Genomic DNA, 14,663 nt, shown 5'->3' on the forward strand with positions numbered 1-14,663 from the left:
AAAGCGCGAATACGATTGGCGTTGTGGCGTGGGGAATTATGGCCACCCCGAGCACCGTTCGAAAAGCGCGCGTCTGCGGAGCGCGCGCAAATCTCCCACCGAAAACCGTCACTTGGCCGCGCACATGTCACGTGACCATGTGCCGCCCGGCAGATGGGTCGGAGCAGCAAGCAGTGGCCCGGGCCAACGCCTCCTATAACTTCCAGGCCTGCGCCCAAAATTCTGACGTCACTTCCTGGCGGCGGTCGCCGAGAGGAGACCACGCCACACGCGTCGTTTATTGACTTGTTTCTTGCTCCCGCACGAACAACACGGTCACGCGCTTTACGAATTACACGCGCCGCGATGGCCGAATTTCTCAGCTCCAGAGAGCCAATCGTATTCGTGCTTTTCCAAACCGAAACATTCATGCGGCTGCTACTAACCGCCAGCTCTCTGAAATCTCTGAAATTGCGACCAAGTGCCTAAGTGTAATAGAAAATAATTGGCGGCGGTTTAGCTCTGGTTAAACCTGGAGTGACGCGATAGCTACATCTGGCTGAGTGGAATTTGGTCACGTGACCAACCACGTGATCAGCCACGGCGCCGCGCCGCCGGCAGCTTCTCCGCACCACGTGGCCAACCACGTGACAGCGTAGTGGCGCAGACAGGCTGGAGGCTCGAAATGCTACCGTAATGTAGCTATCGCTACAAAAAAGTTCATGATACAAATTTATTTAACAGCGCAAGTTAGCAACAAGATCCACCCTTTTATTGATGTCGGCCACCGGTAGCCTTAATCGGTGGGAAAATCCAAGTTTACACCTGAAAACGCCTTTTTTTAGTTAACGGCGGGCTTATGCTGAGACATCGGGTACAGTACAATAGAGACGTTTAGAATACGGTGTCCCTATTGCAAACGTCCCTAATAACGTGGTTCGTTGGCAACCGTAGACGTGGCCCACTGCTTACCAGTACTTGCTCCCGGACCTCCGCTAACGTGGTCACGTGGGTGTAGTAACCTGAGGAGAGAGAGGCAGATAAGATGCCATGCATATCCACCACCAGGACACAACCTCGCGCTTTCTTTTGTCAAGGCAAGCATATTTCGTAAGCGGCGCTTTACGACACAGGCAAAATGTGCGCGAAATAGTGGCGCTCCGGACCAAGCCATCAGTTCTCCAACAAACACCACGATTTCACTTCCCTACGTGATCTTTTATGAATTACACGACGATGCCCACTTTAGCCGTTTCGCAGTTAAAGCTAGCCGGTAACTCCTAATTCCAAACCTCAGCACGGTAAATTGCCATGATTAATGATAACACGTGACCACGTTGTTACCAAAGCAGTAAACAGCCACCACGCTATACCATGAAACAAAAACCCGATACGAAATTGAATTCTTGTGGGAAAAAAATAACAAAAGCGCTGACGCCTTCTACTAGAAGACCGATGAAACACGATAACGCACTGCGGCCTGTTTGTCTTAAGGGCGCTTTGTTATATAAAAAGTGCATAGCTATTTGATCCCAGCTATTTCGCCCCAAACGGTTTTCTGATTATTTCCAGCGCAAACGCTAGCAGAGTTTTTCATGCATTGCTGAGCAGTCGGAAAAGTGAGATTGTACAAAAATAAAATGAAAATAGCTGATCTGTCGACATTGTATAGACTCAAGAATGGTTCGCTATGGTCTGCCGTAGTAAAAAGCGGGGTAGCGGAAAGAAAGTGGTTAGTTGAATTACATACTACACCATACCTCTGTTGGCGCACGCCATCCAGTTCACCTCTCTGGTGTCGGTAACCTCCCGACCAATCAGATAGGTGAACACACGGACCTGCGTTGAACACCATCGCGGTGAATTGCTATGAACAAAATGCATAAATAAGAGACTTTTGGCTATCCGACAGCCAAAGCAAGACTAGTCACTCTTCCACGAATAGATGACGCATCGTGACGTTCTGAACGTGCATAACAGACGTGCCAAATATATCTTGTAAGCTACGAAGCACGGCGGAGCGAAATATGCGGTTTAGATTTGATTACTCCGGGTTATAAGTTGTGGCCCTAGCTCCTATATCATCCTTTATAGCCAGGGCGTCATATATAATTGCGTGGCTATCCATATACGCGCACCCTAAGGATGTTTTATGTCGTTGTGAACTGCTGGTATTGTTCTCAAGAAAAGAGAAAACTTTTACATCTAAAGAATTGGATTCATATTACGCCGCAAACTTGTAAAACATGGTCACTTAATCGCTCAAAAATCATCGTACATTTTCCACTATGAGCGCTTAAAAACCTCCAAAATATTTGTTTGTCGATCACAAAGTTTCACTGCTCGCTAGACCAGATCCATTGTTGACGTCTGATTGATATGGCCCCAATGCTTTTTCGTGACCGCTACTTGCAAATAGCGCTTTTTCGTACTATGGCCTTGCTACGTCTCTTAGAAGTTTCATACGCGGCAAGAATCAACCCGGCACCAAGTCTCGACCAGTTGAACCATAAGGTCAAATACGAAAGCAGTTCCTGACATAAAAAGAGGAACCTCCACGTCAACAGCGCAATGTGTCATTGTGGGGCAATAAATGATCGCAATGAGTCTCAAAACAAAGGAAAACTAAAAGGCTTAAACGTTCAACGGCAAGAAACATGAGATCATCTTGAATACTGAAAAATGAGACGCATTCATGAGCATCGCGAGTGACTAGCTGCAGCATTATGGTCGGCAGAAATTTTTTTCTTTTCATATTTGAACGAGAAAGTTGTCGCACTCACGGGTATGTTAGGCCAGTTGTAGTGCCTGAAGATCTCCTCGTATGTGTACGGAGCCCCATCAGTGACCAGCATGATAGCCTGGTTACACTGACTGCCGAGCCGAGACTTGTTGTACTGCAAATGCACAAAACAAAGAACCGAAAGAGGGGTTGGAAGAGGGGGGGGGGGGCACAGGGCGTATGATCGTTAGTGAGCGTTTCATTCTACATGACAACGAATAAATTGCAATCGGTTCACGAATCGTGGCAAATTACAACAGAAGAGAGCGTGATGAAACGGAGTATATTACTGATAACGTGTATCTACGCTCATACCAGCTCCACGCGCTATGAAGTACGCCGCAGTGAACAGAGTTGAATTAATTTCGAGCATATAACGATCTTTGTAAAGAGTGCCGAAATGTCAGCAAAAGGGCCTTCTGTCAAAACGAGTCCGTCTAGGCCAGGCATCGAAGCAGCAACCGTGTGGTCGGCAGCTGACTGTAATGGTCTCTGGGTCACGGCGGCGGAAAGAGGATAGGGACAGGCAGTGAATGTACTAAAGCGGTAGCGGAGAGACTATCACGGTAGCACAAGCAACCCGACCTGATGTCAAAAAAAAAATGTTCCTGTTCGAAACCAATTCCCGTAAAACAAGCACGACTGCAGACTCTCAAAGCATGTAATCTCTGCAAAGAAACCTCCTAAAAGGTTGTAAGCGAAGCTGGGCTCGGATCAGGGTATAGATGGGGCTCGTTCAGAGGTCAGCAAATCGGAAACCACTGATATAAACTTTTGCGCGCACACTTGGCATCAGAGCGGCAGATTTCAATGCGGGCCGACCAACGAATTAAGAGCGGCTCGTCGTGGCACTAGCGACCACGTCCTCCAACGCGGACAATTCTTGAGTCACTACGCGTGGTATTTGTTCTTATTACCGGGCAACAACGTGGGTGTATGCGGGGTCACGAAATTCAAAAAGCAAGCCAGAGACTCACGTATTGTAGCATCTCGAATGCCTGCTTGAGCGCGGCGGTGAAGTTGGCGATGTTCATCGTCTCCAACTTGCTGAGGTTTTCTTTGAATTCCTGCAAGAAAAAGCGACAACTGAGCCACAGGCCGAGATCGAACGGTACCCTGAGCTTCGTCTCACTCCCCCTCCCCCCCCCCCCCCTCCTTCCCAGCAGTCAAGCTGCGGTCGGTAGCGCAGTTGCTGCATCAACGCGACGTACGGGGGCATGACATTTAGGTTGTGACTCACGGGAAATGACATACGGGAAGTGACTTACAGGAAACGTGATTTCTGAGGGCAGTAGCTTACGGAGGCATCTTGCACTAATGTATTTGCTGCGCCGGCGCCCACCATACTTCGGTAGCTAAGAGAACGAGCCGGATGTGCAAGGAAGAAGGCTAAGGCCCATCACTTATCTCATTGTTGTACAGGCAGGAGTCATGTACTCAGCCTTCCGGAAATTCCCGGGTCATTAAAAATGGCTAGCGTTATACCCTTGCGTTCAGGCGACAATTACTCCTAGTCGATCTTCACCTATTTCGCTTTTGTGTTCCCCACTAGTTTTCCTCAGGACCCAAGCCCTCGGCCACTGACCGGGTCGGCTTAAAAGCGAGGACAGTTTAGGCTCTGCGTATGATAAATAGGAGCTCCCTGCTGCACAAAACCGCAGCGCAAGTGCACAGTGGCTTGGCCACAACATGCCGTTTCATATAAGGTTCGGACAATACAGAGACAAGACGCTTTTCTACAGAGTGCACTCGACCAGCGGAAACTAAAGATAACGGCGCTGTATACCGCGCCTACGACGGCTCAGAAACAAGTGCTTCGACAGCAGTATGCAAAAGCAAGTGAAGGCCATGTACAGTTAGTTCTAACGCTCCCGGTAGGGGGCAAGTCAGAGCGGAAAATGACTGCGGAACGCATTAAAACACGTTGTGGTTACAAACCAGCCACAAAGGCAGCGCCAAATGAATTGCGGGCTCATTACTGTTAATTAGAATATCATCCATTAACGCGGGTACTTTCCTTTATGCCGCCCCATTAAATTGCTGTTATTGCTACTTCAATATACAGGAGAAACGAATATTACTTTATCTGAGTATTTACAATACCATCTACTTTCCCAACCTAAAAAGGCCCGGCGAGAGGAAAAGAACTAAAGTTTATTGATCTAAATATTGGGCAATATTTACACAGCTATAACAAGAACTAACGACTAGGGCCAGTGTGGCATGCAACACGGACCAAGCACCGTTTGCACAGAGGTGTTTTTTAGTATACGTCTACAGCAGTCGCCCCTGTGCCCCACATTATGGCCTGTAACTCGCTAAATTGTGTGGCTTGAGACCATTCATGTGGCTTTATGAGGAAATAAAGCACTCGGGGCCTGAGAGACGACAAAGTGGGTTGGCACAGCAGTCGGGTCGATACTCTCGAGCCGAAAGCAGAACAGCCCCAGTCTCGCTACGTACCCTGACGTTCCTGGCGTTGGCTTGTACCAAGTTGTAATGGAAGCAGGTCACAACGGGTTCAACTATGTTGGAGAACTGCAGCGTGGTCGGGGAAGCACAAAAGAGAGAGAGAGAAATAATATGAGGAACAGAAGCTTCAGTCAAGACCGATCGTTACCAGTCGGCAAAGAATACCCGATCCTTCGGCACTTAAGATTAGTGCTAGTCACGTCAGCGGCTCATTGCGAGGGCCACGCGGGAGGAAAGACAATTTGTAGACTTTGTGACGTCTTCTGTTGTATTTCGCCGCAAAAGCTTCGAGTATCACGCAGAGAGCCGTTGGTAGGAAACCGCGATCGCCTTAAGAGCGACTTGCCATGTACTGTAAATAAGTTATCTCTCGTGAGAACTCCAGAAATGTTCTTGCTCACGGCATGACACAAAAAGGTTCAGTTAGACGAAAGCATAAAATGTAGAAGGTAAAGCGCAGGCATGTATTTTCAATGGCACGAACCTTCTAGGTTTCTATGTGAGAAGACTAATGCAATGTTACGGCTGTTCCCATAACTGCTGGCACTAGCTCTCCATACTCTGCTGTTCTTCCAGGAACAGGGAGAGGTAAAAGATCCCAGGAAACAGGGTCTGCTTTTCAGCAGTATATTCTGTCAGTGAAAACCCAAATGAAGCTACCAAAGTTCTATGATGAGAGAATTACACTCTACCTCCTACAGAGATTTTCAAGTTCGAGGTGTGGGTCATACTCCACCACATGGCATGAAAACCAGACCCTGTGGTTCGGGGACCTTTGACGCATCACTGTACCTAGATTTCTCTAAGCAGAACCGTAAACGTAGTCAGTACGCCAGATCTATTTCTCAAATTTATGTTCTGTTAATTCCTTGTAGAAAAGCCGCTCGCCTTAATTACACACCCCGCCATGCACACACGCGGCGTTTAGTGGCGCTCCGCGCAACTAAGCATTTTACGTGTTAACAGGGGCGTGCCACAAGACTTCACACAAACATAGAGACACATGCAAAGTGAACAAGGGGGGGGGGAGAAGCGAAGGGGGGACCTCAGGGTGCTTGCCAGTGTTTCGACGAGATGACTTGTCTTCGTCTCGGCAAAGCGTTCATCAATAGCGGGCTTTTAATAGGGCCTTCACTCTGAAGAGGAAGGCCCGGGCCTTCCCCTTCGGAGTGAAGACCCCATGATGAACGCTTTGTGAAGAAAAGTCCTCTTTTCGAAACCTTGGCGAGCACCGTCCCTTGTTCAATTTACGTGTATAAAGAAATGATCTGCCTGCTGCCCTCTCTCTACCATGAACACGGAGGAAGACTATAAGGAGTGGAAACTCCACCGTCTGCGGCGACAAGAAAAGGTCACAAGCCCGCGGCGCCACTATCCTGCTGGCGGCGCCTGGCGGCCTGGAAAGAAACTACTGAAATACAACGTCACGGCGTGCCCGCTGAAGCAAACACCCGTGTCGTCTGCTTGTCGTCTGCTTTGAGCGCGCGCCCCCGGAGAGCGCGCAGGAGCCGCCTGCCCGGGCGCTGCATTTTTTTCCCCTGCTGCTTCTACGAGGCGCCGCAAGGCGCCGCCACTGCATGCACGTCCGTCGGCGCATACAGTTGTGAATTTATCTGGTCGCCTGGGCTCGCTCGCGCAGACGGGAGTTTCACCTCCTGTATAGTCTTGCTCCGTGACCATGAGCAATGAAGACGGAAGGAGACGAGGGGCTACCCTGAGGATGCTGACGAAGTCGTTTTCGGTGAGCGTGTCGAGGATGTTGACGATGACGTTGCGAGCGATCTCCTTGCGCAGGCCCATCATGGAGCCGCTGCCGTCGAGCAGTATGACCACGTCCTTGGCCGAGGCCGCGGCCTGCACGTACCTGCGGGACGCCCAAAGAAGCGCGTGGACATCGCAATCGTGCAGTCACAAGCACGCCGCGCGTTTTGTGAATTACGGCTAATTCCTGTTTTTCGTCAGATATGAACGGAACACACTGTGCTCGGTGGTGTTCGGTTAAACTCCGGTGAGAAACTTACTAAAAGACATCTATGGGCTCTTCATAAATCATAGACTGTCAGCGGAGTGACTTCCTGTGCAATGCGAAAGCAACACGGGAGAGTTGGTGACATATTAAAACTAAAACAGAGTTAAACACGTGAATAGAGCGGGAAGAACACCATTTCTACGTGTTTCCTATTGTCTAGTTAGTGTCCACTCTATGTCAGCGCAGTTTCATGACGAAACGTACCGTCGTATATGAGAGCGCCCACCCAGTTTTAACAACGCATGGCACCGTCGCAAACATTCACAAGAGAAAATGGGAAACTCTTTCAATACAAGGAACGTTCTGGCTGTATTTGTACCTACTAGGTGGCTCTAGGACAAAGCAGACGGCGCATGCGTGATAATGGGTACACAGCGTAGGAAATATTTCATCGATATTTTCGGCGCGGCGTCACTGACGTTACACAGATTCCTGGCTGTCGCTGCCGAGAACTGACACACGTGCTAACTAGCACACGTTCATTACAGCGATCGTAGAGGCTCCTCATTTTTTTTTCTCTCTTTCGATGACGTCAGAGATGACAAATCGACAGTGTTTGGTCAGGGCGGTATGACGGCAGAAAGGAAAAACGGTAACACAGAAAGATAGCGTCCCATTCTGCCACAGAATGGAGCAATACATGCACAAACAACGAGCCAAAACTGATCGCGGCCTATAGCGCGTATGCAGAACAGCAACCAGGAATGAACAGGAATGACCCACCATGGCCTCGTGCGGCACTCGTACATGTCCGGGTCATCTTCAGGCCACTTCCGGGCTGGAAATAGAGTGAAATGCGGAGGGCAACGTTTTTACTACTGCGCCATGGTGCTTTATTGACAGTAAGTTATCAACAGTACGCTTGGCTGTGAAAGACAGCTACCGCTTGTATTTTGTATGCTGCAAAAAATGACAGTGTTTCAGCATAAGTCCTTATTGCAAGCAGTTAAGCAGTACGTTTGAAACCTGCCCAATAAAATTCGACAGATATTTTACAACACTGGAAAAATCTGAGCACGGAGGGCAATAGATCGAAAACATGTATACAAGAAAGCGATAAAGATGCGCCCAGTGTGAGAGGAACAATTCTTGATAAGCCAGTGACGAGATCGACATTTGTTCCGGGGCTACTCATCCAACCCTGTTTTTTTTTTTTACACGAAACAAGCGGGAAAACAGGGGAATAAAAAGAAAAATAAAGCTACAAAGAAAGGCACGGAGCTTCACAGCAATTCGGGCCTGTCGAAGCATTTCTCGAATCCGGCGAACTAATGAACATGCTTCCATATGTAGCATAAAGCAAACTGAGGCCGCCATAACGAACCGTGAATTCCCGAGAGGTCATAAATCCGATAGACTTCGTGTAATTATTCATCAAAGGAGGGTTCCAACGGTATTGCTCGCCGGATACTAATAAGCAAAAACACACAGCTGTAGCCGGCTGAAGAGGAGAATAGCGACCGGATGTTCACTCACCGGGGAACAGCCTGATGAATCCCGTGCTGCTGCAGAAGAACTGCCAGGAGACGAAGGGGTCGACGACCCGGTTGTTCTTGAAGCGGGAGTTCATCCCCTCCGACCATTTGACGGCGTTCAGCACGGGAGCAGCTGCGCATGCGCGGAAAAGGAAAAGAGCGGGAGAGAAAACACCGTCAGCTGAGTAAACGTGAAGAGGTCGTCTGGGGGAACACATTTAAGCCTGCTACCCCGAACTGAGGTAAGAGAAAGAGGGAGGACCCTTCTACACACTAAGCGTTGTATTAGGCAAGCGTATTATTGCACATTGAACATTTTTTTAGCCTGCTAACAAATAAGAAACAGTAACTTTCAGCGACTCGAATTTACTTCCCATCTTAAAGTAACAGCGCACTCTATCTCCGCCACAAGCACTAGGAAGTCGATATTTAGCTATTTAAAGAGAGACTGAGTAAATATTGAAGTTGGCCTGTATCTAGGCTACGCCATTCTAAGGACAGAGACCTCTTCAATCGTAAACAGAGCTTTTATAAGACATAGAAGAGCAAAAACCGAAATGCAGGTGGCGCCATCGCCGGCCGATTTCGCAAGCAATCTGCGTGCGTCGACACTGAATTTTGGGTGCGGATCCCAGAGGCCATTCATTTCACTTCAAAGATAGATAGATAAAGAGGAGGAGGGACAGACAGATTTGTTGACCAGAAAAGGGTTCCGGTTGGCTACCCATTTCACTTCAAAACGGCTACAAAACAGTACCCAGTGTTGACGTCACGAAACTCGACAGGGTAGCGGGAAAGTTTATAAAAATTTGATTTCCTCCGACATAAATTCAATTTTTCCCGCTATGAATGCGCACTTTCTTGCCGGACGACAGACCTAGAAAGAACCAGGGTTCCAGTGTTTATTGAGAACAGTAATTGGACGGAATTTCAAAAAAAAAATTCTTCCGGGTAAAGGGTTCGAAACCGGAGTCACCGCCACACCAGTGCAGTCGTCTACCAAGTGAGCTAAGAGGGCTAGCATACGTAAGGGCGAGAGCGAATTGATAAATAACTCGAAGTGGAAACGGTGTTTTTCAAATGCTTTAACGGAATCCCCAAAGGTGGAGTATGTCTGTAATAAAGGAGCAAATACTCATTGAGCAGGGTGTGTTGCTGGGGGAGTTGGTTTGACATCGTGAACACTGGAGCGCTGGCAGACGACGGACAAAAGGAGGACGAGCGCACTGTGTGTCTCGTCCTCTTTTCGTCCGTCGTCTGCCAGCGCTTCAGTGTTGGCAAATACTCATTGCCTTCCATGCAGCAGTCGTCGTGCTATCGAAGTGATAATAAAGTGTTCCCGTATTCGGCTTCTTTGAACTAATAGAGCAGAGGCTGGGGCAGGTTGGACAGACAGCGCTTTGTGTGCCCAGTTCTTGTTCTTAACATCGCGTTCGTGGAGGAAAACTGTAGGACAGCCGGAGTGCGCGCAGCAGGCAAGCGCTCACATTTGCCGTAGATGTTGGTGGCCACGTGTATGGCGCTGTAGGTGAAGTTGACTTCTGCGTCGTCGAAGCGCCGGTCCTGGTGCATCTCCATGGGCATCCAGTCTTCCGGGTCGTCGTCATCGTCTCTCGACTCGTGCACCTTGTTGGGCCTGTACAGCTTCTTGGCGTTGAAGTAGCGGAACTGTCGAACAGAGCAACGGTCGACGAGGTGAACCCTCCTCCAATTTGCAAGTCATCCTTTTTATTACCCCTTTCAAAAACCTCAGATAGCTGACTCCTTTCTCGTAGCTAGACACACATTCCCGGGACGACAAAAAAAGAAACACAAAGCTACTGTAAGGTGCCTACTGTAGAACACTAGTGTTTCTCAGCAGAGCTCGCCACAACCCCAACATTGAAGAGCGATTTGGTTACCATCCTTATTGTCAGCCTGGCTGCGTTCAGTGCAAAACAAGGCCACCCCCCCCCACACACACACATACACAAATGTCTATCCAATTAAATTTTTCCTGTGCCACTTGCGGCCACCGTATCACCACAAGCTCCTTCATCTCAACCGTCCACCTGACTTTCTGCCGCCCCCTGCTACGCTTGCCTTCTCTTAGAATCTACTCCGCTACCATTACCTTTTTAAACACCAAACGCCGAGCTGTACTCGTCATGAGAGATTGTACTAATATCATCATTGACGAGTCACACTCGTCCGGCCCGATGTCGAGTTGCTCCCACTGACAAAAACCAGCTCCGGTGGTCAATTGCGTTGGTTGCAATTTTCAACATTAGAGAGCGGTAGTCGTCTATGAAACGCGTTTTGCGCCTTTGGCGCGTGTTTTAATCCTGACAATAGTCACTTCCGGTAAAAATCGCCAAAAAGAATTTGGCGATTTTGGTACGTTTTCCGGGAATTATTCCTGTAACCCAGCGGCTACAGGGTAAAGGGCCATGAGTTAACTTGCATTCGCATTACATGCCACGAAGATATAAATTAGCTGGTATGTATAGCTAACAGAAGTCCGCGTCTGGATACAGCAAGCGGTACTTACATCGATGTCTGTGCTGTACTTGTGCTCTCTGGCATTTTTCTCAGCTTCTTGTATCAAAACCTGCATGAGAAGATTTCGCGCAAACGAGAGTGAGGAAGACTGGGAAGTCACAGTCACTGCGGAAGAAAAGGCCACGCTGACGATTTCGCATCTATTTTCTCTCGGGTAAAATTAGGCGTTAGTTTGATCGCTACTGAATCATACTGCATAGCACCAGCACCCGAATTGCGGTCAAGCTGATAGGAAGTGCACACTGAGTGCTCAGAACCACTCCCGTCGTAAACGCATTCATTTGCCTGTCCAGTTATTGCCGATCTCAAGCAAAGATTACTGTCCCCTACTGCTATATTTAATGCGCCAGCCTTTTTGATAGCAGGAAAGTCTCTAAAGGGACGTGTACGAACAACGTCGGAACGGGATCGAAACAGCCTCAGGCAAAAGAAGATAAAGAAAAAAAGTCATGCGGACGATGTCACCGTATATCTGGCGAACCTGACGATGCTTGCGGGGGACATCGTTAGAAATTCGTTCAAAGTGAAAGGAAGCTCGATGCTTGTCGCACAGGAAGGTAGTTATCCGTGTGAGTTATCTACCTGCTCATTGGATGAATCCCCACCATATATTTGTCCAGAAGTACAGCACCGGTTCTCCATTCACCGCTGATCCTTTAAATAAAGTAGTGGCTTCTCTTCGAACGTTACGACCGCCTAATATCGCAAATAACGGCGTCTTGCTTTCTCAGTATTCCGTTGAATATCTGACTTCACGCCCTAGTTGTAAAAGCAGCGTTCTAAACAAAGAGGAAAAAAAATAGACTACTGTCCCTTTTAGCGTCCCGTTTCATGCAACCAAACTCCAGCTGGTGCAAGCTCTTCCGAGTAACTTTTTTTACAATACTGCACACTCACGCGCTGCGCGGCAATATTCAACACCATATCCCCAAAATTGAATGGCAGAAAACAAGGCATATCAGTCCACGTTCATTCTAGCCCGCACCGGTGACGCGCTTCGGGCGACCTCTCGAGTTGATGAAGCTCCATCTCTGCACCGTCCGCAGTATAGCCCATCTTTTCACTCGACTCTTTATTGGCTGATCAGAGCCAACATCGGTCCTTTTAAACTCTAACACAGCCGCAGAAAAGCTACTTCGTGTTCCTAAAACATAAATAGTCCCCCCCCCCTCCTTCCTTCCGTTTTTTCCCTTTATATAAGAACGGTGGGTCGAATATCGCGAAGGGCTCTGTCGCTGCAATCCCCGCTTTGTTCAGCTCCACTCGGTCGGAACTCGACGGCAGGCCCAACATCACTTCGGAGGTTCAAAACCGCGCGCAGCGCGGAAACGGGGGAAAACAGCGACCCTAGATTCATTACCGGCCTCGTTGGCGGTTCCGCACAGACGCACACAGAAGCCAACGCCGCTTCGACCCCCCCCCCCCCCCTCCCGCTCCTATCGAGCGCTCCACGGCGATCTATAATATGCTAGGCGGAGAAGAGGAGTAGGCAGGGAATGCGTGTCGGTGGGGACGATGGCTCGCTAGCTACCCCCAACCACCCTCTTAACGTCCAACCTCTCTCACCCCCGCCCTCCCCCTCCTTTCCACCCTTGTACCTCTATTTACCTTCCAGCTCCCTTTACCTCCAACACCCCTTTACCACCTCCCTTCCCTTCCACCCCCCTCACTCCCCTCCCCGTCTGTCCGCTGCACCCGGCCAGTGCAGTCCTGTTCCCCAGGACATGATCAGGGTGCACTCATGCGCACTGGCGAGCAGGGCGCTCGTGTTCGCGTGGCCCGTGGCGGGGCGCTCTCGGGACAAGTGAGCCGGAAGAATGTTTGCGCCTCGTCCTCTCGCGAAAACAACCGCGGTGAAGCGGTGACAATGCAGGACGCCGCCTGGTCCCGGGGTCTTCGGTTTGAAGACAAAACGCGTGTCATTTAGCGGCTGGTTCGAGTCGGCGGATGTAATCCTTTAATCTTTTTTCCCCCCGATTTTAATCTCCTTGTTCAAATGCATGTGTGCATTGACATCGTAGTTCGTGAAAGCCGTGACCACATGCCAGGGCGGTTATGTAGTGTAACAAAAGTAAAAACAGCGCTATTTTTTACACAAACCACACAGAAAGATCAGACAGAACGGACGCTGTGTGGTCTTTCTGTGTGGGTTGTGTAAAAATTAGCGCTGTTTTTACTTTTGTTATACAATGTTGCACCAACTAGCCCCGCAAGAGGTACTGTTAAGCGGTTATGTAGGTCCAGGCAAATGCTTGGGAGAGCTCACGACGTGGCTCATTGCGCTGACGTTCATTAAAGTCAGCAGAGGAGTTCATTATCAAACAGACGCGGGTTTATGACCTCATGCATCTCAGGTGCTTTAGGGGAAGAGAGATTCCAGTGAAAGCAAAAATTACGCATCAGCAGTAGTGACGAGCACGACTATAGTACTGTTGGCATCAAATCAGAGTTTTAAAAATTACGAAAATTGTCACAGATACCAAAATAGGATAGGTTGGGAATGTAGAAAGAAAATAACTTAAAATGGCAGAAAAGAAGACCAGTATTAACTGTTTTTAAAAGAAAAAGAAACTAACAAAAACAGTCACTTTAGTTTACTATACAAAAAAAGCATTCAAATAAATTCCATCTATCAATCAATTCACCTTAGAGTCACTATAGACTGGCTATAATACGTGACGTTATAACAAGCAATGTGGGAACGGTGGCAGAAGAGATTTAAATGACGCACACTTACCTTAAGAGACTCCGTCTTGGAGGTGACCAAATTCCCCAGGTCCCTAAGCATTTTCTCTGTCAGGTGGGCGATGTCCTTGTGATGGGGCTTCGCCTTAAACTCCTCAAAATTCTGCGAGTAAGTTGGCACGGGCGGAGAAAATTCGCTTCGGGAAGAGGTGGCGACAAACGTATACACTAGAATTGCTTTCGCAGTAAAAAGCTTTTAGGCGCACGTTGAAACAAGCTTCTCATGGGCAGCCAAAAGAACAAGAAAAGCTGTGAGCGTTTCAAAACGACATAGAAAGAAACCACATTACTCCTCTAGAACACCAGGGCACACGGCATCTCGGCTCTTAATTTACTGCAGTCAACAATTCGAGAACAAGTGGCGCTGAATTACGACGCCCATGGTCAAGGTTAACCATTGTTCTAAGTTTAAGATAAAAAAGAACATAATTTTGGAACTGGTGACCACCGTGTGATACAAATGAGCTTCCAAACCGTCTTGAAGAAACCAAAGAAGCAGGGAATCAAATCTGTACTTGTCGCAAAATAAGTGCGGTGAATAGAAGTACATATGAAAATCAAATATAGTCAGTTCTACGTTAAATCTTAATTCAGACGTTAATTTTTTTAGTCTCTTGTACGCCTCTCATATTTTTTTCAG

At 48.4% G+C, this 14,663-nt stretch overlaps 1 protein-coding gene across 1 annotated transcript in view; it reads right to left on the reverse strand.

Annotated features, from left to right (window-relative positions):
* Positions 1 to 14,663, reverse strand: part of LOC144107451 (voltage-dependent calcium channel subunit alpha-2/delta-3-like) — a 143,066-nt gene that overhangs the window by 54,133 nt on the left and 74,270 nt on the right. Inside the window, exons 3-13 of the mRNA XM_077640450.1 lie at positions 14,016 to 14,126; positions 11,268 to 11,327; positions 10,225 to 10,405; positions 8,739 to 8,870; positions 7,986 to 8,040; positions 6,947 to 7,097; positions 5,225 to 5,299; positions 3,739 to 3,828; positions 2,763 to 2,876; positions 1,740 to 1,818; positions 952 to 1,001 (exon numbers count right to left, since the gene is read on the reverse strand). Coding sequence (XP_077496576.1) covers positions 952 to 1,001; positions 1,740 to 1,818; positions 2,763 to 2,876; positions 3,739 to 3,828; positions 5,225 to 5,299; positions 6,947 to 7,097; positions 7,986 to 8,040; positions 8,739 to 8,870; positions 10,225 to 10,405; positions 11,268 to 11,327; positions 14,016 to 14,126 — 1,098 coding nt within the window. The remainder of the gene's footprint in view (positions 1 to 951; positions 1,002 to 1,739; positions 1,819 to 2,762; positions 2,877 to 3,738; positions 3,829 to 5,224; positions 5,300 to 6,946; positions 7,098 to 7,985; positions 8,041 to 8,738; positions 8,871 to 10,224; positions 10,406 to 11,267; positions 11,328 to 14,015; positions 14,127 to 14,663) is intronic.

This window comes from Amblyomma americanum, chromosome 10 (assembly GCF_052857255.1).
Source record: "Amblyomma americanum isolate KBUSLIRL-KWMA chromosome 10, ASM5285725v1, whole genome shotgun sequence".
In the NCBI taxonomy this organism is placed as follows: Eukaryota; Metazoa; Arthropoda; class Arachnida; order Ixodida; family Ixodidae; genus Amblyomma; species Amblyomma americanum.